The sequence below is a fragment of the Danio rerio genome, chromosome 5 (assembly GCF_052040795.2).
Source record: "Danio rerio strain M-AB ecotype USA chromosome 5, GRCz13ab, whole genome shotgun sequence".
In the NCBI taxonomy this organism is placed as follows: Eukaryota; Metazoa; Chordata; class Actinopteri; order Cypriniformes; family Danionidae; genus Danio; species Danio rerio.
In genome coordinates, this window is record NC_141025.1 from 4,342,197 (window position 1) to 4,366,415 (window position 24,219).

Consider the following 24,219-nt stretch of genomic DNA (forward strand, 5'->3'; position numbering starts at 1 on the left):
TGGATGGTTTTTATGAATATAACTGGATTGTGAATTCTGTTTACATTTTGTAACCAAAAATAAACATTGTTCTACTAAAACACTAGTTTTTAGAAACACTAGTTGGGAGAGTAACATTTGTAAAATATGAGTAACATTAAATATTATATTTAAAGTCTTCGTGAAGCAGAAGTTGCTGCAGACTTCTTTCTTGTATTTCCAACCGAAACCGAATATTTAATTTTGGGTCCCTCCTCTCATCTTTCTCAGCAAACTTAAGCTGCGGTCACACTGGGCTTTTCCTCCCATAGACTTCCATTCATATGCACGCAAATGCGTCAGACCAGATACGCAAGGTCATGCGTCAAGTTTCGTAGGTTGCTGCGGTGCAAAGTTCAAGCTTGGTGAACTCTGACCTGCGAAAACATGACCTCTCTGGACAGAAATTTAAAACATGGAGCCATCGCTCGCTTTTTTGAATGTCTAATAAGCTTGCTTAATCCCGCCCCTTTTCACAGCACGACAGCATTTCGAATGCTTAAACTCTAATGTGATCGCAGCTTAACAGTTGGAGGGGTGTGGCTAAGCATATTTCAGTCAAGATGACATCATCAGATAAGGACAGTGGCGTAGCGCAAAATGCGGAGGCCTCCCTGCAGGGATCGCTGACGGGGCCCCCTGATGAAGAGGGGGGGGGGGGTACGTCATACGCCAATTTGCATATCACTGGCGTCATCACGTTTTACCGTTTCTGTTTGTTTAACAGCCTATGGTTAATAAAGGGGTATTTATAATTGCACTACACTTTATATAAGCATGTTTATTTAACTAAATTTGTTGCTGTTTGAATACAGTAAGTCATTATAGATGTGTAGTGAATGTGCAGTAATCTCTCATATGTAATAAACTCAGACAAGTTCAGAAACTGTCACTAAAATATCTGTGATTGTGAACAAGAAAAGAATAAACGGTCCAATTAAGTTGTTAAAGTAAAGGAGAAGTAGATCGGTTAGACTGTACAAGGGAAATACCTTCACACTGCTTGTGCTAAATCATTTGTCGTCGGTACGCAGAGGGGTGATCTGCTCTCGGGCTGCAGGTGGGAGAGGCTGCTGTACGAGGACTGACTGGGCCGCCTGTCAGTGCTGTGAGGCGGGGGGAGGGGCCGGCGGCATCACACGCACCTCGTTGAGAAGAGTAGGGACGGTACAATATGGACAAATGACAGTCTAAAAAAATCTCCAATAACACACAAAAAAGTCGCTAGATTTGTCGTTAGGGGGGTCTGAAAAGTCGCTAAATCTAGTGACAAAGTCGCTAAGTTGGCAACATTGGCGGCAAGCAATCAGAATGAAGTAGTCCACCCCTTGAGAGGTGTTCAGAGAACACAGATGTGTAAACTTTGGTTCCGACCACAGTTGTTCCCAAGAGTTTGATTATTGCGGTTGCCGGTGGATTTTCAATTATTGAAAATCGCGACGACGCAGGGCCCCCTAATCACGCGGGCCCCCCCCGCGGTGCGTGCCCTGCGGGCCCGTCCGCTACGCCACTGGATAAGGATTGCTGCTCCAGAGCAGAAGGAGATGGACAGATTTTAATTAAAGATTAACCAAAATGTAAATAATTCAATGGATTAACAGTTTTAACAGATTAATGGTTCGCTTTATGTGCACTAGCAAAATAAACATGGAAATTTAGATTTCATGCAGACTTTAAACTATTATCAGATGAGAATAAAACTTGGTCTAAAAATGAACCTTACTGTATGTCTTCTGCAGAGCGGATGAAATTAATCTATGACTGATATTTATTGAACTGAACTGAATCAACACCCACTTTAGCAGAATAATGACTTTTTAGAGCAATTTTACAGCTTAGTTTGAATTATTGTCATATTTAGAAAAATGTTCTGGTATATTTTGTGTTTATTACTGCTTTAATAGCGGCAGTGGTTTGACCTAAAGTAAATTAAAGATGACAAAATACATCAGAAGACTCACACTGAATGAACCAGGCCCTCCATATGCCGTTATTCAGACGGATTTTATCCCTCCACAGCAACCTCAAACCTTTGAAAGATTTCCACTTCGGAGACACAAGTTTCCCACTGAGGAGAAACACAAACAATAATGCAAATCAAGATTATATTTAATTTTGTGTGTACAGGTAAAGTCAAAATTCAACTGGCTTGAAATGCTCAGACAGTAACCGGCCTTAAAACACATGCAAATGATGAACATTTTAGTAACTTTATGATTAAACTTGACAATGACTCATGCAAATCATAAATGTTTTTAACTGTGGATATTGGTCAAATATAACTCCACATCGCAGATCCTGCGATGTGACTGTTGAGGATGTGCACATTGCGATTTCAATGCTAAAATAATATACTGTGCACCCTGAAGTTGCACAATAAAGTTTGAATAGTAAATAATAACTAGATTATCAAAAGTTCGTCGAGACAAACTTTTGAGGCTGGCTAGTGAAAGCCTGTTGGTAATAGTTTATTTAGTTTAAACAATTTTAAATAGATAGATAGATAGATAGATAGATAGATAGATAGATAGATAGATAGATAGATAGATAGATAGATAGATAGATAGATAGATAGATAGATAGATAGATAGATAGATAGATAGATAGATAGATAGATAGATAGATAGATAGATAGATAGATAGATAGATAGATAGATAGATAGATAGATATCTATCAGCTGAGGTATAGCTGCTGTTATATAGTTGCTAGGTTAGTCTGTTTTGTTGCTATGGAGTTGATTGACAGCTTAGACTGATGATGTTTCAAAGCTTTTTGCTAGTATGAACATAGTATGACAGCATGACGATATCAATTTGAACCTATATAATGGCAGTCTATGGGACAGTTGCTAGGGTGCAGTATCTGGTTGTTAGGGGTGTGGCTAGAAAGTTAAAAGCTCATCAGTTATTGGTAGTTTGGTAGTCTGAGTTAAATGAGCCCAGTTAGAGGTCTGTGCGACAGTCTGATGTAGAGTTATGAGCGGACAAAGTTTGACCCAATGTAAAGTCAATGACCGTTTTTTGCAGTGGAAGTCTATGGGACAGTTTCTAGGGTCCCAAAAGTGGTTGCTATGGTGTGGCCAGAAAGTTAAAAGCTCATCAGTTATTAGCAGTTAGGTAGTCTGAGTTAAATGAGCCCAGTTAGAAGTCTGTGTGAAAGTCAGACGCAGAGTTATGAGGTCACAAAGTTTGGTCCAATGTTAAGTCAATGGGATTTTTCAGACGATCCCGGGATGTTTTTCGGAAAACCGAAAGTCGGATCAGTCGGAAAAGACAAAGCAACCTGAGTCAGACCAGTTTGGAGGTCTGGTGTGAGTTTGGTGGTCATAGCTCGAAAGCTCTAGGAGGAGATAGAGTATCATTTTTAGTCTCAGATGAAAAATAGGATAACAATAGTCTGGCTTGCTACACAAGCCAGCCTAATAACACAAATGCACTGAGTGTGCAATCAACTCAATAAAAGACATATCAGTCTTGATGATATTGCAGAACAATGGTGAAATCTTCCCTTTTCACCCTTCTGGCTCCATATAAACATCTATTTTTAACTGTGCCTGCGGTCAAAATAATTTCATCAGTCTAATGCGGTGACACATTTACTGACAGCTCTAGTGCACTTAACCTCTTAAAACAGGAGGCGAGTGAACTAAGAGAGTTGTGTTCGCTTGGTTGCTAAGAGTCTGCTAACACTGGTTGCTAAAATGTGGGAAATGGCTTGAAATTACTGCAAACCCTGCCTGATAAACAACACTGATAGGACGTCAACAGCATACAATATCTGCTGTCTGAATGTGGTCTTGCTAGGATACACTAAAGTGTAGTTAAACAACAAGTGCACAACAGAGGTAAAAGATTTATTACAAAAATGTGTTGTTTTGGAATATATTTCATGTAAAAGTATTCATTAAGGCGAGGCAGTGGCGCAGTAGGTAGTGCTGTCGCCTCACAGCAAGAAGGTCGCTGGGTCGAACCTCGGCTCAGTTGGCGTTTCTGTGTGGAGTTTGCATGTTCTCCCTGCCTTCGCTTGGGTTTCCATCGGGTGCTCCGGTTTCCCCCACAGTCAAAGACATGCGGTACAGGTGAATTGGGTAGGCTAAATAGTCCGTAGTGTATGAGTGTGTGTGTGAATGCGTGTGTGGATGATTCCCAGAGATTGGTTGCGGCTGGAAAGGCATCCGCTGCGTAAAAACTGGCTGGGTAAGTTGGCGGTTCATTCCGCTGTGGCGACCCCGGATTAATAAAGGGACTAAGCCGACAAGAAAATGAATGAATGAGTATTCATTAAGCAAATTTTATGGACATAAAATAAATACTTTTTATCATATTTATTTATTTTCAAATTCTGTTCATTTTAGTTGTGTTTAATAAGTTTATTTTCCTCACAAAGCCCTAACCCAAATCAAGAAGTCCTGCTTTGAACTAAAAAGAGAACAGTAAAAATGTTGATTGTATTTTTTTTTTATTAACACACTGAAACTGAGATATATTTTATACATATTATATTTAAGGTTTTATTTCTATTTCTTTAAATTTCAATATTCATTTATTCATTGTCAGCTTAGTCCCTTTATTAATCAGGGGTTGCCACAGCAGAATGCACCGCCAACTTATCCAGCATATGCTTTACACAGTGGATGCCCTTCCAGCAGCAACCCATATCTGGGAAACATCCATACACACTCAAAAACTACAGACAATTTAGCCAATCCAATTTACCTGTACCGCATGTCTTTGGACTGTGGGGAAACCGGAGCTAAATTTGTATATTTCATTTAAAAATAGTGAAATAATTAGTTCTGTCAAAAGATTAATCGATTAATTACATGTGCATATATTTGAGAAAATTATTATTTATATTTAGAAATTAAATATTTACATCTATACAACTGCTCATTAAATCAAATTTCTAATCGGGCAATCACATGGCAGCATTTGGGCATGTAGACATGGTCAAGACGATCTGCTGCAGTTCAAACCGAGCATCAGAATGGGGAAGAAAGGGAAGTTAAGTGACTTTGAACGTGGCATGGTTGTTAGTGCCAGACGGGCTGCTCTAAGTATTTCAGAAACTGCTGATCTACTGGGATTTTTACACACAACTATCTCTAGGGTTTACAGAGAATGGTCAGAAAAAAAGGAAATATCCAGTGAGCGGCAGTTCTGTGGGCGCAAATGCCTTGTTGATGACAGAGGTCAGAGGAGAATGGCCAGACTGGTTCCAGCTGATAGAAAGGCAACAGTAACTCAAATAAGCACTCGCTACAACCGAGGTCTGCAGAAGAGCATCTCTGAACACACAACACGTCCAACCTTGAGGCAGATGGGCTACAGCAACAGAAGACCACACCGGGTCACTCCTGTCAAAAGAACAGGAAACTGAGGCTACAATTCACACAGGCTCACCAAAATCCCATAATGACCTCAGTGTACCCATCTTCTGATGGCTACTTCCAGCAGGATAACACACCATGTCATAAAGCGTGAATCATCTCAGACTGGTTTCTTGAACATGACAATGAGTTCACTGTACTCAAATGGCCTCCACAGTCACCAGAGCTCAATCCAATAGAGCACCTTTGGGATGTGGTGGAACAGGAGAGTCTCATCATGGATGTGCAGCCGACAAATCTGCAGCAACTGTGTAATGCTATCATGTCAATTTCCAGTACCTTGTTGAATCTATGCCACGAAGGATTAAAGGTCAGTTCTGAGGGCAAAAGAGGGTACATCCTGGTACCAGTAAACTGTACCTAATAAAGTGGCCAGTGAGTGTGTGTATATAATTATTATACATATATACTGTATGTGTAATATATATAAATATATACATGCATACATATATATTTAGATATATGTATTTTATTTTTTAACGGAGAGAAAGTTTTTTTAGCACATTTCTAATCATAATAGTTTTAATAACTCATTTCTAATAACTCATGTATTTTACTCATGATGACAGTAAATAATATTAGACTAGATATTCTTTAAGACACTTCTATACAGCTTAAAGTGACATTTAAAGGCTTAACTAGGTTAATTAGATTAACTAGGCAGGTTAGGGTTATTAGGCAAGTTATTGTATAATGATGGTTTGTTCTGTGGACAATCGTAAAAAATATAGCCTAAAGGGTCTAATAATTTTGACCTTAAAATGGTGTTCAAAACATTAAAAACTGCTTTTATTCTAGCCGAAATAAAACAAATAAGACTTTCTCCAGTAGAAAAAATATTATCAGACATACTGTGAAAATATGTTGTGTATATGCTGTGTATAATGTTGTGTATATGTTGTGTATGTGTGTACACACACACACAAACACACACACACACACACACACACACACACACACACACACACACACACTATATATATACCCACACACATATAAATATATATATACCCACACACACACACACTGATAAACAGTGAGTACACACATGTAAATACAAACTTTTATTTTAGATGCGATTAATCGAGATGTTTGACAGCATTAAATATTAACAAAAAAAAAAGTGCATAATAATAATAGAAATAGTAATAATAATAATAATAAAATATTTGACAGAAAATTTACTTAAAACTTAAACTTAATTTTAATTTTAAAAAAATTTACAATTAAAAATTGCAGCAAAAACAATATATTTGAACCACTAACTTCTATATTCTTTTCATAATATTACATTTAAATTTTTTCAGATGCCCAAAAAATAAAAAATAATAAAAAGCTTCAGCAAGCAAATACACACATAATTAATTGAAAACCTTGTTTTGCAAATAAAAAAGACGTGAATGTACATGTGAGAGTTGTTGGGATAAATTGCAGATCGTCTGTGTGTTTCCTCAGTAAGCTGGAGCTCCAGGAAGGCAACAACAACTGAGAGATGTGAATCCAACAGTTTATTGCTCTCTTCTAAAGAAGACTGGGGTATTCCCAGCTTTTATATGTGTACATGTTGAGTGATTACAAGAGCGCTGTTTGATGTTTAGGGTTAGAGGTTGATCAATATAGTGACGACCAACACTTAAGGTGCCAGAGAACATTAACACTGTGTGTTTATGGCACAATAACTATATCTCACTGTCCAATAACAACAGTCATAATGTTATTGTCATATATGGTGACACGAGCAGATGTTTGTGATAGCCTAGAAAAGCTGACATGATTTCTCGCCTCAGCTGGCGTCAGGTCACAGATTACTATTGCTGACTCCAGGCCAAACGCATACTGTGGTTACATCACAATATATTGACACCAGCTAATGTGTACACCGCAAAATACATACAGCTGAAGTCAATACGATTGAGATCAAATGATTTAGATAAGACTAACGTTCTCTGAGTGGAAACTGAAAATATATGCAGAAGTGTCTCAGAATGCGTTAGTCTATGGAGACTTCTGTCGCTGTTCATTAGTGCTTCATCTGAAACTCTACATTTATAATCCCTCTATGCTGACAGTATCCTCAGCAGCTCAAACACTCTAATGGCTAATGGACAGACGGCTGCTTCTCACTCAGGGCTGCTGTTCATGCTAATGAGAGAGAGAGAGAGAGGGTCACTAGTGGGCGGGGCTTTCCCCCTTTGATGACAATTACAAAGGCGGAATGTCAATCAAAGTGTTCCTGCAGACTGTTTTGATCAAGTCTGGTTATACAAACATGTATTTAAATGTTTTACTATTAGAGGCTGGATATATTCACACACTGCTGCCACACAACTGTGTTTAAACCCCTTATAAATGTGAGTTTTGCATAATAGCTCCACTTTAATACACTAGACCAGTGGATTTCAAAGTGGGGGTCGGAACCCATCACAAGACAATGATGGTTGGTCGCTTGGGGATTTCCAAAAATCAAATTCATTTAATTAAAATACAAGAATTACCATATTTTTCCATAACCTACAGAAGAAAAAAAAAACAGTAGTTACTAGTTACATTAAAAACAACAACATGCAAATAAAAAGCCATCAGCCTTTCCATTTTTTGCGACCCCTGTGCCCGGTTTTTCAAAAAAATCCTGTTTTTGCGATCCGTGATCACGTAATCCAGCTTATTTTTTGAGCCAGTTTTTCAAAGCAACATCGGATTGGATCATTCTGATCCGGATAGGAACTTTTCAGGATCACTAAATCTGGATAACCAGTGTCAATCAGGATAGGAAATCACAATGTAGAACTATAGATATGTAAAGAGCGACAAGTAGAATAGTCAGTGTGGGAAAAAAAAATATAACTTTATTTTTATTTAAAGTGAAAACACACACATTTAAAGAAACTTAAAACAAGTAAAACCCCACCCCATCCCATCTGAGACCTACAACACAGACACTGTACATTGAGGATATTTATAACAAGTTTCAAATATAGATTTATTGAATAAAAAAGACTTAATGTCAAAACCTCCACAATAATTTCAGACTTTCTCATCTGATGTGGAGAGAGCAGCTTGTCTGAGTGTAGACTTTAGGAGGTGGATCTCTAGTCTGGCCTTGGTTTGCTGCAGTTTGGTCAGAGTCAATTGCTCCTCTGCCAGATGAAGCTGTGTTTCTGCCCTTTCAGTCTCTTATTGCAATTGTTAAAAGTGATTTAAAAAATCAGTCATTGCCATTCTTTGCATTTTTTTTTTTTTTGGTTATTCTGTAATCATTGCAATCATCACTAATAAACATTCTAAAAAGAAAAATATTTTCCATTGTGATGAATATATATATCAATTAGTGACAATAAAATTTATTGTATTTGGTCAATTTTGACAGCTGTTTGGGGGATTATTTTATGAGGCCAAGCTCTTTTTACTTTGCTGTAGGCCTATACTGAATACACGCTGAATCCACCCTTTTGATGGGATCAGTATAATCCAGATTTTTTTAATCAAAGTGATCCAAATCCTACAAAAAAGGTCTGAAAAACCCAAAGTAAAGGTTTGAGCCGGATCAAAACCAAGATTGGATTACGTGATCTGATCCGATTATGTAATCCGTTTTTACTTTTGAAAAACCCATTTTCAAGATTTGATCCAATCCCTTATGCAAAACCCTAGTGGATTACTTTTGAAAAGTGTAGATTCAGCGTGTATTTCATGCCCAAAATGTAATAAAAACTTTAAAAATTTATCAAATAATAGTATTTTTGGATCATGCAGTATCTTACAAGATATCCTATTTATTCAGAAGGTTTTAATTAGGCTGGCTTGTCAAAGCCAGACTACTGTTATCCTTTCTAAACTTATTAGGCTGGCTTGTCAAAGCCAGACTACTGTTCTACTATTTAAACTTATTATTATTATTAGGCTGGCTTGAGAAACAAGCCAGACTACTGAAATCCTATTTAAACTTATTATTTTTTTTATATATTATTCTTCTTCTTCTGAGACTAAAATTCAAAATCTATCTCCTCCTAGAGCTTTCGAGCTATGACCCCCAAACTCACACCAGACCTCCAAACTATTCTGACTCGGTATGCCATATCTTTTCCGACTGATCCGACTTTCGATTTTCCGAAAAACGTCCCGGGACCGTCGGAAAAATCCCATAGACTTAACATTGGACCAAACTTTGTGACCTCATAACTCAGCATCAGACTGTCACACAGACTTCTAACTGGGCTCATTTAACTCAGACTACCTAACTGCCAATAACTGATGAGGTTTTAACTTTCTGGCCACGCCCTAGCAACCACTTTTGGACCCTAGAAACTGTCCCATAGACTTCCATTCAAAGGACTCTCATTGACTTAACATGGGATCAAACTTTGTGAGCTTATAACTCTGCATCAGACTGTCATACAGACTAATGGCTGAGCTCATGTAACTCAGACTACCAAACTGCCAATCACTGATGAGCTTTTAACTTTCTAGCCACACCCTAACTACCAGAAACTGCACCCTAGCAACTGTCCTATAGACTTTTATTGCAAAAGACTGTCATTGACTTAACAATAGATCTAACTTTGTGACCTCAAAACTATCTATCTATCTATCCTTTTTCAAACTGCTTTTATCTATCTATCTATCTATCTATCTATCTATCTATCTATCTATCTATCTATCTATCTATCTATCTATCTATCTATCTATCTATCTATCTATCTATCTATCTATCTATCTATCTATCAACTGTTTTTATCTATCTATCTATCTATCTATCTATCTATCTATCTATCTATCTATCTATCTATCTATCTATCTATCTATCTATCTATCTATCTATCTATCTATCTATCTATCTATCAACTGTTTTTATCTATCTATCTATCTATCTATCTATCTATCTATCTATCTATCTATCTATCTATCTATCTATCTATCTATCTATCTATCTATCTATCTATCTATCTATCTATCTATCAACTGTTTTTATCTATCTATCTATCTATCTATCTATCTATCTATCTATCTATCTATCTATCTATCTATCTATCTATCTATCTATCTATCTATCTATCTATAAACTGTTTTTATCTATCTATCTATCTATCTATCTATCTATCTATCTATCTATCTATCTATCTATCTATCTATCTATCTATCTATCTATCTATCTATCTATCTATCTATCTATAAACTGTTTTTATCTATCTATCTATCTATCTATCTATCTATCTATCTATCTATCTATCTATCTATCTATCTATCTATCTATCTATCTATCTATCTATCTATCTATCTATCTATCTATAAACTGCTTTATCTATCTATCTATCTATCTATCTATCTATCTATCTATCTATCTATCTATCTATCTATCTATCTATCTATCTATCTATCTATCTATCTATCTATCTATCTATATCTATCTATCTTCGTTTCATACTTTTTAAAACTGTTTAAATTAAACAAACTATTTCCAACAGACTTTCTCAAGCCTTGTGAGACTTCTAATTGGGCTCATTTAACTCAGACTATCAAACTGCCAATGACTGATCACCTTTAAACTTTCTAGCCACGCCCTAGCAACCACTTTTGGACCCTAGTAACTGTCCCATAGACTTCCATTCAATAGACTCTCATTGACTTAACATGGGATCAAACTTTGTGAGCTCATAACTCTGAATCAGACTATCCTACAGACTAATGGCTGAGCTCATTTAACTCCGAATACCAAACTGCCAATAACTGATGAGCTTTTAACTTTCTAGCCACACCCCAAACTACCACATACTGCACCCTAGCAACTGTCCCATAGACTTCCATTACAAAGACTCTCATTGACTTTACATGGGATCAAACTTTGTGAGCTAATAACTCTGAAACAGACTATCCTACAGACTAATGGCTGAGCTCATTTAACTCTGACTACCAATCTGCCAATAACTGATGAGCTTTTAACTTTGTAGCCACACCCCTAACTACCACATACTGCACCCTAGCAACTGTCCCGTAGACTTCCATTACAAAAGACTCTCATTGACTTAACATGGGATCAAACTTTGTGAGCTCATAACTCTGCATCAGACTGTCCTACAGACTTATGGCTGAGCTCATTTAACTCCGACTACCAATCTGCCAATAACTAATGAGCTTTTAACTTTCTAGCCACACCCCTAACTACCACATACTGCACCCTAGCAACTGTCCCGTAGACTTCTATTACAAAAGACTCTCATTGACTTTACATGGGATCAAACTTTGTGAGCTCATAACTCAGCATCAGACTGTCATAGAGACTAATGGCTGAGCTCATTTAACTCAGTCTAGCCAGCAGCCAATCACTGATGGCCTTTTAACTTTCTAGCCACACCCCTAACTACCACATACTGCACCCTAGCAACTGTCCTATAGACAGTAATTAGCTGTGCTATCAAATGCTTATAATTCTAACATGCTAATGACATGCCAATCATGCTAGCAACATGCTACTCATATGCTAATCATGCTAATGACATGCTAACTCATACTGGAAACATGCTAATGACATGCTAATTTGTACTAGAATCATGCTAGTAAAATGCTAATTCATACTAGACTGATGTTAATAACTGGCCTACATGCATATCTTTGCTTAGCATTGTCCTATTGACTTGGGGGATGGCTCATCTGACTCAGACAACCAATGAGCATCTCAATATGATAATGAAGCTCACAAGCCACGCCCCCAAATTGATTCCATAGACTTCCATTAAAATAGGCCAAGATGCATATCTTTGCATAGCAGTGTCATAGAGACATGGGGGTTGGTTCATTTGACTTAGACAGCCAACCACATTCAAGTGCACTCTGTAACCTCGCCCATAGCAACAAAACAAAGTACCCTAGCAACCATTCATCAACAGCTATATCTCAGCATCTGAACATCGTAGAGACTTGGAGATTGGCTCGTTTGACTCATGCTAGCAAACGGAACTTCCTATATGCTACACATGCTAGCAGTGATTAGCTACATGCTAATATTGACTAGCCAAGTACTGTAACTTGCTAGACATGCTTACTTAGTTTAAATGTTTTATCAAGCATGTATGTGAGGCTTGCCTAGTAACCACCCAGGGTACCCTAGCAACTGCCTAGCAACCACCAAAATTACCCTAGCAACCGCCTAGCAACGGCCTAGTAATGCCTTAGTAAGGGCCTAGCGACCACTCAGGACACCCTAGCAACCGCCTAGCAACGCCTTAGCAACCAATTAGAATACCCTAGCAACCACCTAGCAACACCTTAGCAACCACATAGCAACCACTTGAGACACCTTAGCAACCGCCTAGCAACACCTTAGCAACCACCTAGCAACCACTCAGAACACCCTAGCAACTGCCTAGCAACGCCTTAGCAACCACCTAGCAACCACTCAGGACACCCTAGCAACCACCTAGCGATGCCTTAGCAACCACCTAGCAACCACTCAGGACACCCTAGCAACCCCCTAGCAACGCCTTAGCAACCACTCAGAATACCCTAGCAACTACCTAGCAACCACTTAGGACACCTTAGCAACCACCTAGCAACCACTCAGAACACCCTAGCAACCGCCTAGCAACACCTTAGCAACCACTTAGCAACCACTCAGGACACCCTAACAACTGCCTAGCAACGACTTAGTAACCACTCAGAATACCCTAGCAACCACCTAAGCATGCTATGTGACATGCTAATACATACTAGAATCATGCTAGTAACATGCTAATTCATACTACAATCATGCTCATAACATGCTAATTTATAATAGAATCTTGCTAATAACATGCTAATTCATGCTAGAATCATGCTAGTAACATGCTTATTCATGCTAGAATCATGATAGTAACATGCTAATTTATACTAGAATCATGCTAGTAACATGCTAATTCATACTAGAATCATGCTAGTAACATGCTAATTCATACTAGAATCATGCTAGTAAAATGCTAATGCATGCTCGAATCATGCTAATAACATGCTGATTCACGCTAGAATCATGCTAGTAACATGTTAATTCATACTATAACCATGCTAATAACATGCTAATTCATGCTAGAATCATGCTAATAACATGCTAATTCACACTAGAATCATGCTAATTCAAACTAGAATCATGCTAGTAACAGGCTAATTCATACTAGAATCATGCTAGTAACATGCTAATGCATGCTAGAATCATTCCAGTAACATGCTAATTCATGCTAGAATCATACTAGTAACATGCTAATTCATGCTAGAATCATGCTAGTAGCATGCTAACTCATACTAGAATCATGCTAGTGACATGCTAATTTATTCTAGAATCATGCTAGCAACATGCTTATTCATGCTAGAATCATGCTAATAACATGCTAATTCATACTAGAATCATGCTAATAACATGCTAATTTGTACTACACTCATGCTAATAACATGCTAATCCACGCTAGAACCATGCTAATTCATGCTAGAATCATGCTAATAACATGCTACTTATACTTTTTCAAACTGTTTTTAAACTAAATAAACTATTACCAACAGGCTTTGTCAAGCCAGCCTCAAAGTTTGTCTCGACGAACTTTACTGTCTAGTTAATTTTATTATTATTCTTCTTCTGAGACTAAAATTCAAACTCTATCTACTCCTTGAACTTTCAAGCTATTACCACCAAACTCACACCAGACCTCCAAACTGGTCTGACTCGGTATGCCATATCTCCTCAGACTGATCCAACTTTCGGTTTTCCGAAAAACGTCCCGGGACTGTCGGAAAAATCCCATAGACTTAACATTGGACCAAACTTTGTGACCTCGTAACTCTGCGTCAGACTGTCGCACAGAACTCTAACTGAGCTCATTTAACTCAGACTATCAAACTGTCAATGACTGATCACCTTTAAACTTTCTAGCCACGCCCTAGCAACCACTTTTGGACCCTAGTAACTGTCCCATAGACTTCAATTCAAAAGACTCTCATTGACTTAACATGGGATCAAACTTTGTGAGTTCATAACTCTGAATCAGACTGTCCTACAGACTAATGGCTGAGCTCATTTAACTCCGACTACCAAACTGCCAATAACTGATGAGCTTTTAACTTTCTAGACACACCCCTAAATACCACATACTGCACCCTAGCAACTGTCCCGTAGACTTCCATTACAAAAGACTCTCATTGACTTAACATGGGATCAAACTTTGTGAGCTCATAACTCTGCATCAGACTGTCCTACAGACTAATGGCTGAGCTCATTTAACTCCAACTAACAATCTGCCAATAACTGATGAGCTTTTAACTTTCTAGCCACACCCCTAACTACCACATACTGCACCCTAGCAACTGTCCCGTAGACTTCCATTACAAAAGACTCTCATTGACTTTACATGGGATCAAACTTTGTGAGCTCATAACTCAGCATCAGACTGTCATACAGACTAATGGCTGAGCTCATTTAACTGAGTCTAGCCAGCAGCCAATCACTGATGGCCTTTTAACTTTCTAGCCACACCCCTAACTACCACATACTGCACCCTAGCAACTGTCCTATAGACTGTAATTAGCTGTGCTATTAAATGCTTATAATTCTAACATGCCAATGACATGCCAATCATGCTAGCAACATGCTACTCATATGCTAATCATGCTAATGACATGCTAACTCATACTGGAAACATGCTAATGACATGCTAATTTGTACTAGAATCATGCTAGTAACATGCTAATTCATACTAGACTCATGTTAATAACTGGCCTACATGCATATCTTTGCTTAGCAGTGTCCTATTGACTTGGGGGATGGCTCATCTGACTCAGACAACCAATGAGCATCTCAATATGATAATGAAGCTCACAAGCCACGCCCCCAAATTGATTCCATAGACTTTCATTAAAATAGGCCAAGATGCATATCTTTGCATAGCAGTGTCATAGAGACATGGGGGTTGGTTCATTTGACTTAGACAGCCAACCACATTCAAGTTCACTCTGTAACCTTGCCCATAGCAACAAAACAGAGTACCCTAGCAACCATTTATCAACAGATATATCTCAGCATCAGAACATCGTAGAGACTTGGAGATTGGCTCGTTTGACTCATGCTAGCAAACGGAACTTCCTATATGCTACACATGCTAGCAGTGATTAGCTACATGCTAATATTGACTAGCCAAGTACTGTAACTTGCTAGAAATGCTTACTAAGTATAAATGTTTTATCAAGCATGTATGTGAGGCTTGCCTAGTAACCAGCCAGGGTACCCTAGCAACTGCCTAGCAACCACCTAAATTACCCTAGCAACCACCTAGCAACCACCTAGCAACGGCCTAGTAATGCCTTAGTATGGGCCTAGCGACCACTCAGGACACCCTAGCAACCGCCTAGCAACGCCTTAGCAACCACTCAGAATACCCTAGCAACCACATAGCAACACCTTAGCAACCGCCTAGCAACCACTTGGGACACCTTAGCAACCGCCTAGCAACACCTTAGCAATGACCTAGCAACCAGTCAGAACACCCTAGCAACCGCCTAGCAACGCCTTAGCAACCACTCAGGACACTCTAGCAACCACCTAGCAACACCTTAGCAACCACCTAGCAACCACTCAGGACACCCTAGCAACCGCCTAGCAACGCCTTAGCAACCACTCAGAATACCCTAGCAACCACCTAGCAACACCTTAGCAACCGCCTAGCAACCACTTAGAACTCCTTAGCAACCACCTAGCAACACCTTAGCAACCACCTAGCAACCACTCAGAACACCCTAGCAACCACCTAGCAACACCTTTGCAACAACCTAGCAACCACTTAGAACACCCTAGCAACCGCCTAGCAACACCTTAGCAACCACTCAGAACACCCTAGCAACCACCTAGCAACATCTTAGCAACCACACAGAACACCCTAGCAACCGCCTAGCAAGACCTTAGCAACCACCTAGCAACCAATCAGAGCACCCTAGCAACTGCCTAGCAACAACCTAGCAACCACTCAGAACACCCTAGCAACCGCCTAGCAATGCCTTAGCAACCACCTAGCAACCACTCAGAACACCCTAGCAACCACTTAGCAACACCCTAGCAACCGCCTAGCAACATCTTAGCAACCACCTAGCAACCACTCAGGACACCCTAGCAACTGCCTAGCAACGACTTAGCAACCACTCAGAATACCCTAGCAACCACCTAAGCATGCTATGTGACATGCTAATTCATACTAGAATCATGCTAGTAACATGCTAATTCATACTACAATCATGCTAATAACATGCTAATTCATACTAGAATCATGCTAATAACATGCTAATTCATACTAGAATCATGTTAGTAACATGCTAATGCATGCTAAAATCATGCTAATAACATGCTAATTCACGCTAGAATCATGCTAGTTACATGTTAATTCATACTATAATCATGCTAATAACATGCTAATTCATGCTAGAATCATGTGAGTAACATGCTAATTCATGCTAGAATCATTCTAGTAACATGCTAATTCATACTAGAATCATGCTAATTCATGCTAGAATCATGCTAATAACCTGCTAATTTATACTAGATTCATGATAGTAACAGGCTACTTCATACTAGAATCATGCTAGTAACATGCTAATGCATGCTAGAATCTTGCTAGTAACATGCAAATTCATGCTAGAATCATACTAGTAACATGCTAATTCATGCTAGAATCATGCTAATAACATGCTAATTCATACTATAATCATGCTAATAACATGCTAATTCATGCTAGAATCATGCGAGTAACATGCTAATTCTTGCTAGAATCATTCTAGTAACATGCTAATTCATACTAGAATCATGCTAATTCATGCTAGAATCATGCTAATAACCTGCTAATTCATACTAGATTCATGATAGTAACAGGCTAATTCATACTAGAATCATGCTTGAATCATGCTAGTAACATGCTAATTCATGCTAGAATCATACTAGTAACATGCTAATTCATGCTAGAATCATGCTAGTAACATGCTAATTCATGCTAGAATCATGCTAGTAGCATGCTAATTCATACTAGAATCATGCTAGTGACATGCTAATTTATTCTAGAATCATGCTAGTAACATGCTAATTCATGCTAGAAGCATGCTAATAACATGCTAATCCATGCTAGAATCATGCTAATGCATGCTAGAATCATGCTAATAACATGCTACTTATACTTTTTCAAACTGTTTTTAAACTAAATAAACTATTACCAACAGGCTTTGTCAAGCCAGCCTCAAAGTTTGTCTCGACAAACTTTACTGTCTAGTTAGGCTGGCTTGTGTAGCAAGCCAGACTACTGTTATCCTATTAAACTTATTATTATTAGGCTGGCTTGTGTAGCAAGCCAGACTACTGTTATCCTATTAAACTTAATATTATTATTATATTTTCTTCTTCTGAGACTAAAAATTAAACTCTATCTCGTCCTAGGCCTTTGAAGCTATGACCATCAAACTCGGGTCAGACCTCCGAACTATTCTGACTCGAGTTGCTATATCCTTTCCGACTGATCCGACTTTCGGTTTTCCGAAAAACGTCCCGGGACCGTCGGAAAAATCCCATAGACGTAACATTGGATCAAACTTTGTGACCTCAGAACTGCGCATCAGAATGTCACACAGACTTCTAACTGGGCTCATTTAACTCAGACTATCAAACTGCCAATGACTGATCACCTTTAAACTTTCTGGCCACGCCCTAGCAACCACTTTTGGACCCTAGAAACCGTCCCATAGACTTCCATTGCAAAATACTCTCATTGACTTTACATGGGATCAAACTTTGTGAGCTCATAACTCTGCATCAGACTGTCCTACAGACTAATGGCTAGGCTCATTTAACTCAGTCTAGCCAGCAGCCAATCACCGATGGCCTTTTAACTTTCTAGCCACACCCTAACAACCAGATACTGCACCCTAGCAACTGTCCCATAGACTGCCATTAAAGAGGTTCAGACTGATATTGTCATGCTGCAGTGTGATAGAGACATGGGGGTTGTGTTTAACTGTTCATACTGGCAAGAAGCTTTGATACATCATCAGTCTAAGCTGTCAATCAACTCCATAGCAACAAAACAGACTAACCTAGCAACGATATGGCACCAGCTATATCTCAGCATCAGAACATCGTAGAGAGGCGGGGGTTGGCTTGTTTGACTCATGCTCTTACACCATCTATCTATCTATCTATCTATCTATCTATCTATCTATCTATCTATCTATCTATCTATCTATCTATCTTTATACCTCTACATATCTATCTATCTATCTATCTGTCTGTCTGTCTGTCTGTCTGTCTGTCTGTCTGTCTATCTATCTATCTATCTATCTATCTATCTATCTATCTATCTATCTATCTATCTATCTATCTATCCATCATCTAACAACATGCTAATTCATGCTAGAATCATGCTAGTTACATGCTAATTCATGCTAGAATCATGCTAGTCACATGCTAATTCATGCTAGAATCATGCTAGTCACATGCTAATTCATGCTAGAATCATGCTAACAACATGCTAATTCATGCTAGAATCATGCTAGTAACATGCTAATCCATGCTAGAATCATGCTAGTAACATGCTAATTCATACTAGAATCATGCTAGTATCATGCTAATTCATGCTAGCATCGTGCTAACAACATGCTAATTCATGCTAGAATCATGCTAGTAACATGCTAATTCATGCTAGAATCATGCTAACAACATGCTAATTCATGCTAGAATCATGCTACTAACATGCTAATTCATGCTAGAATCATGCTAGTAACATGCTAATTCATGCTAGAATCATGCTAACAACATGCTAATTCATGCTAGAATCATGCTAACAACATGCTAATTCATGCTAGAATCATGCTAGTGAAATGCTAATTCATGCTAGAATCATGCTAACAACATGCTAATTCATGCTAGAATCATGCTAGTAACATGCTAATTCATGTTAGAATCATGCTAACAACATGCTAATTCATGCTAGCATCGTGCTAACAACATGCTAATTCATGCTAGAATCATGCTAGTAACATGCTAATTCATGCTAGAATCATGCTAACAACATGCTAATTCATGCTAGAATCATGCTACTAACATGCTAATTCATGCTATAATCATGCTAACAACATGCTAATTCATGCTAGATTCATGCTAGTAACATGCTAATTCATGCTAGAATCATGCTAACAACATGCTAATTCATGCTAGAATAATGCTAGTGAAATGCTAATTCATGCTAGAATCATGCTAACAACATGCTAATTCATGCTAGAATCATGCTAACAACATGCTAATTCATGCTAGAATCATGCTAACAACATGCTAATTCATGCTAGAATCATGCTAGTAACATGCTAATTCATGCTAGAAGCATGCTAACAACATGCTAATTTATGCTAGAATCATGCTAGTAGCATGCTAATTCATGCTAGAATCTTGCTATTAACATGTTAAATCATGCTAGAATCATGCTAACAACATGCTAATTCATGCTAGAATCATGCTAACAACATGCTAATTCATGCTAGAATTGTGCTAATTCATGCTAAAATCATGCTAGTAACATGCTAATTCATGCTAGAATCATGCTAGTAACATGCTAATTCATGCTAGAATCATGCTAACAACATGCTATTTCACGTTAAAATCATGGTAATAGCATGCTAATCTATCTATCTATCTATCTATCTATCTATCTATCTATCTATCTATCTATCTATCTATCTATCTATCTTTTCATACTTTTTAAAACTGTTTAAACTAAATAAACTATTACCTTCAGGCTTTCACAAGCCAGCCTCAAAGTTTGTTCTCAAACTTTAAGAATCTAGTTAGGCTGGCTTGTGTAGCAAGCCAGACTACTGTTATCCTATTAAACTTATTATTATTAGGCTGGCTTGTGTAGCAAGCCAGACTACTGTTATCCTATTAAACTTATTATTATTTTTATTATTAATATTATTATTCTTCTTCTGAGACTAAAAATTAAACTCTATCTCCACCTAGACCTTTCAAGCTATGACCATCAAACTCGGGTCAGACCTCCGAACTATTCTGACTCGAGTTGCTATATCCTTTCCGACTGATCCGACTTTCGGTTTCCCGAAAAACGTCCCGGGACCGTCGGAAAAATCCCATAGACGTAACATTGGATCAAACTTTGTGACCTCATAACTCCGCATCAGAATGTCACACAGACTTCTAACTGGGCTCATTTAACTCAGACTATCGAACTGCCAATGACTGATCACCTTTAAACTTTCTGGCCACGCCCTAGCAACCACTTTTGGACCCTAGAAACCGTCCCATAGACTTCCATTGCAAAAGACTCTCATTGACTTTACATGGGATCAAACTTTGTGAGCTCATAACTCTGCATCAGACTGTCCTACAGACTAATGATTGAGCTCATTTAACTCAGTCTAGCCAGCAGCCAATCACTGATGGCCTTTTAACCTTCCAGCCACACCCTAACAACCAGATACTGCACCCTAGCAACTGTCCCATAGACTGCCATTAAAGAGGTTCAGACTGATATTGCCATGCTGCAGTGTGATAGAGACATGGGGGTTGTGTTTAACTGTTCATACTGGCAAGAAGCTTTGATACATCATCAGTCTAAGCTGTCAATCAACTCCATAGCAACAAAACAGACTAACCTAGCAACGATATAACAGCAACTATATCTCAGCATCAGAACATCGTAGAGAGGCGGGGGTTGGCTTGTTTGACTCATGCTCGCACTCTATCTATCTATCTATCTATCTATCTATCTATCTATCTTCTATCTATCTATCTATCTATCTATCTATCTATCTATCTATCTATCTATCTATCTATCTATCTATCTCTAACTATCTATCTATCTATCTATCTATCTATCTATCTATCTATCTATCTATCTATCTATTTATCTATCTATCTATCTATCTATCTATCTATCTATCTATCTATCTATATATCTATGTATCTATCTCTATCTATCTATCTATCTATCTATCTATCTATCTATCTATCTATCTATCTATCTATCTATCTATCTATCTATCTATCTATCTATCTATCTATCTATCTATTTATCTATCTATCTATCCATCATGCTAACAGCATGCTAAATCACGCTAGAATCATGCTAGTTACATGCTAATTCATGCTAGAATCATGGTAGTCACATGCTAATTCATGCTAGAATCATGCTAGTTACATGCTAATTCATGCTAGAATCATGCTAGTCACATGCTAATTCATGCTAGAATCATGCCAGTCACATGCTAATTCATACTAGAATCATTATAACAACATGCTAATTCATGCTAGAATCATGCTAGTCACATGCTAATTCATGCTAGAATCATGCTAACAACATGCTAATTCATGCTAGAATCATGCTAATTCATGTTAGAATCATGCTAACAACATGCTAATTCGTGCTAGAATCATGCTAGTAGCATGCTAATTCATGTTAGAATCATGCTAACAACATGCTAATTCATGCTAGAATCATGCTAGTAACATGCTAATTCATGCTAGAATCATGCTAACAACATGCTAATTCATGCTAGAATCATGCTAGTCACATGCTAATTCATGCTAGAATCATGCTAGTCAAATGCTAATTCATGCTAGAATCGTGCTAACAACATGCTAATTCATGCTAGAATCATGCTAGTAACATGCTAATTCATGCTAGAATCATGCTAGTAACATAGTAATTCATGCTAGAATCATGCTAACAACATGATAATTCATGCTAGAATCATGCTAGTAACATGCTAATTCATGCTAGAATCATGCTAGTCAAATGCTAATTCATGCTAGAACCATGCTAACAACATGCTAATTCATGCTAGAATCATGCTAGTAACATGCTAATTCATGCTAGAATCATGCTAGTAACATACTAATTCATGCTAGAATCATGCTAACAACATGCTAATTCATGCTAGAATCATGCTAACAACATGTTAATTCATGCTAGAAACGTGCTAATTCATGCTAAAATCATGCTAGTAACATGCTAATTCATAATGGAATCGTGCTAAAACATGCTAATTCATGCTAGAATCATGCTAACAACATGCTAATTCATGCTAAAATCATGCTAGTAACATGCTAATTCATGTTAATTCATTCTATCTTTTTATACTTTTTAAAACTGTTTAAACTAAATAAACTATTACCGTCAGGCTTTCACAAGCCAGCCTCAAAGTTTGTTCTCAAACTTTAAGAATCTAGTTAATATTATTATTCTTCTTCTGAGACTAAAAATTAAACTCTATCTCGTCCTAGGCCATTCAAGCTATGACCATCAAACTCGGGTCAGACCTCCGAACTATTCTGACTCGAGTTGCTATATCTTTTCCGACTGATCCGACTTTCGGCTTTCCGAAAAACGTCCCGGGACCGTCGGAAAAATCCCATAGACGTAACATTGGATCAAACTTTGTGACCTCATAACTCCGCATCAGAATGTCACACAGACTTCTAACTGGGCTCATTTAACTCAGACTATCAAACTGCCAATGACTGACCACCTTTAAACTTTCTGGCCACGCCCTAGCAACCACTTTTGGACCCTAGAAACCGTCCCATAGACTTCCATTGCAAAAGACTCTCATTGACTTTACATTGGATCAAACTTTGTGAGCTCATAACTTTGCATCTGACTGTCCTACAGACTAATGGCTGAGCTCATTTAACTCAGTCTAGCCAGCAGCCAATCGCCGATGGCCTTTTAACTTTCTAGCCACGCCCTAACAACCAGATACTGCACCCTAGCAACTGTCCCATAGACTGCAATTAAAGAGGTTCAGACTGATATTGTCATGCTGCAGTGTGATAGAGACATGGGGGTTGTGTTTAACTGTTCATACTGGCAAGAAGCTTTGATACATCATCAGTCTAAGCTGTCAATCAACTCCATAGCAACAAAACAGACTAACCTAGCAACGATATGGCACCAGCTATATCTCAGCATCAGAACATCGTAGAGAGGCGGGGGTTGGCTTGTTTGACTCATGCTCTTACACCATCTATCTATCTATCTATCTATCTATCTATCTATCTATCTATCTATCTATCTATCTATCTATCTATCTATCTATCTACCTTTACCTATCTATCTATCTATCTATCTATCTATCTATCTATCTATCTATCTATCTATCTATCTATCTATCTATCTATCTATCTACCTCTACCTATCTATCTATCTATCTATCTATCTATCTATCTATCTATCTATCTATCTACCTCTACCTATCTATCTATCTATCTATCTATCTATCTATCTATCTATCTATCTATCTATCTATCTATCTATCTATCTACCTCTATCTATCTATCTATCTATCTATCTATCTATCTATCCATCATGCTAACAACATGCTAATTCATGCTAGAATCATGCTAGTTACATGCTAATTCATGCTAGAATCATGCTAGTCACATGCTAATTCATGCTAGAATCATGCTAGTCACATGCTAATTCATGCTAGAATCATGCTAATTTATGCTAAAATCATGCTAGTAACATGCTAATCCATGCTAGAATCATGCTAACAACATGCTAATTCATGCTGGATTCATGCTAGTAACATGCTAATTCATGCTAGAATCATGCTAGTATCATGCTAATTCATGCTAGAATCATGCTAACAACATGCTAATTCATGCTAGAATCATGCTAATTTATGCTAAAATCATGCTAGTAACATGCTAATCCATGCTAGAATCATGCTAACAACATGCTAATTCATGCTAGATTCATGCTAGTAACATGCTAATTCATGCTAGAATCATGCTAGTATCATGCTAATTCATGCT

The 24,219-nt window shown here is 37.9% G+C and overlaps 1 protein-coding gene and 2 long non-coding RNA genes across 9 annotated transcripts in view; 1 reads left to right on the plus strand and 2 right to left on the minus strand.

The window, feature by feature from the left end:
• LOC147843792 (uncharacterized) overlaps positions 1-24,219 on the plus strand; it is a 1,319,745-nt gene that overhangs the window by 896,550 nt on the left and 398,976 nt on the right. The window lies entirely within an intron of this gene.
• The window catches only part of mlxipl (MLX interacting protein like), a 160,096-nt gene that overhangs the window by 55,460 nt on the left and 80,417 nt on the right, over positions 1-24,219 (minus strand). For all 7 annotated transcript variants that reach the window (XR_015489898.1, XR_015489897.1, XR_015489896.1 and 4 more), the window contains 1 exon segment: positions 1,980-2,086. Coding sequence is in view for 4 of the 7 variants with exons in the window: in XM_087251063.1 (XP_087107189.1) it covers positions 1,980-2,086 (107 nt within the window). In the remaining 3 variants the exon portion in view is untranslated.
• The window catches only part of LOC147843803 (uncharacterized), a 34,135-nt gene continuing 23,917 nt past the window's right edge, over positions 14,002-24,219 (minus strand). Inside the window, exon 4 of the long non-coding RNA XR_015944600.1 lies at positions 14,002-14,196. This is a non-coding gene — a long non-coding RNA (uncharacterized LOC147843803). The remainder of the gene's footprint in view (positions 14,197-24,219) is intronic.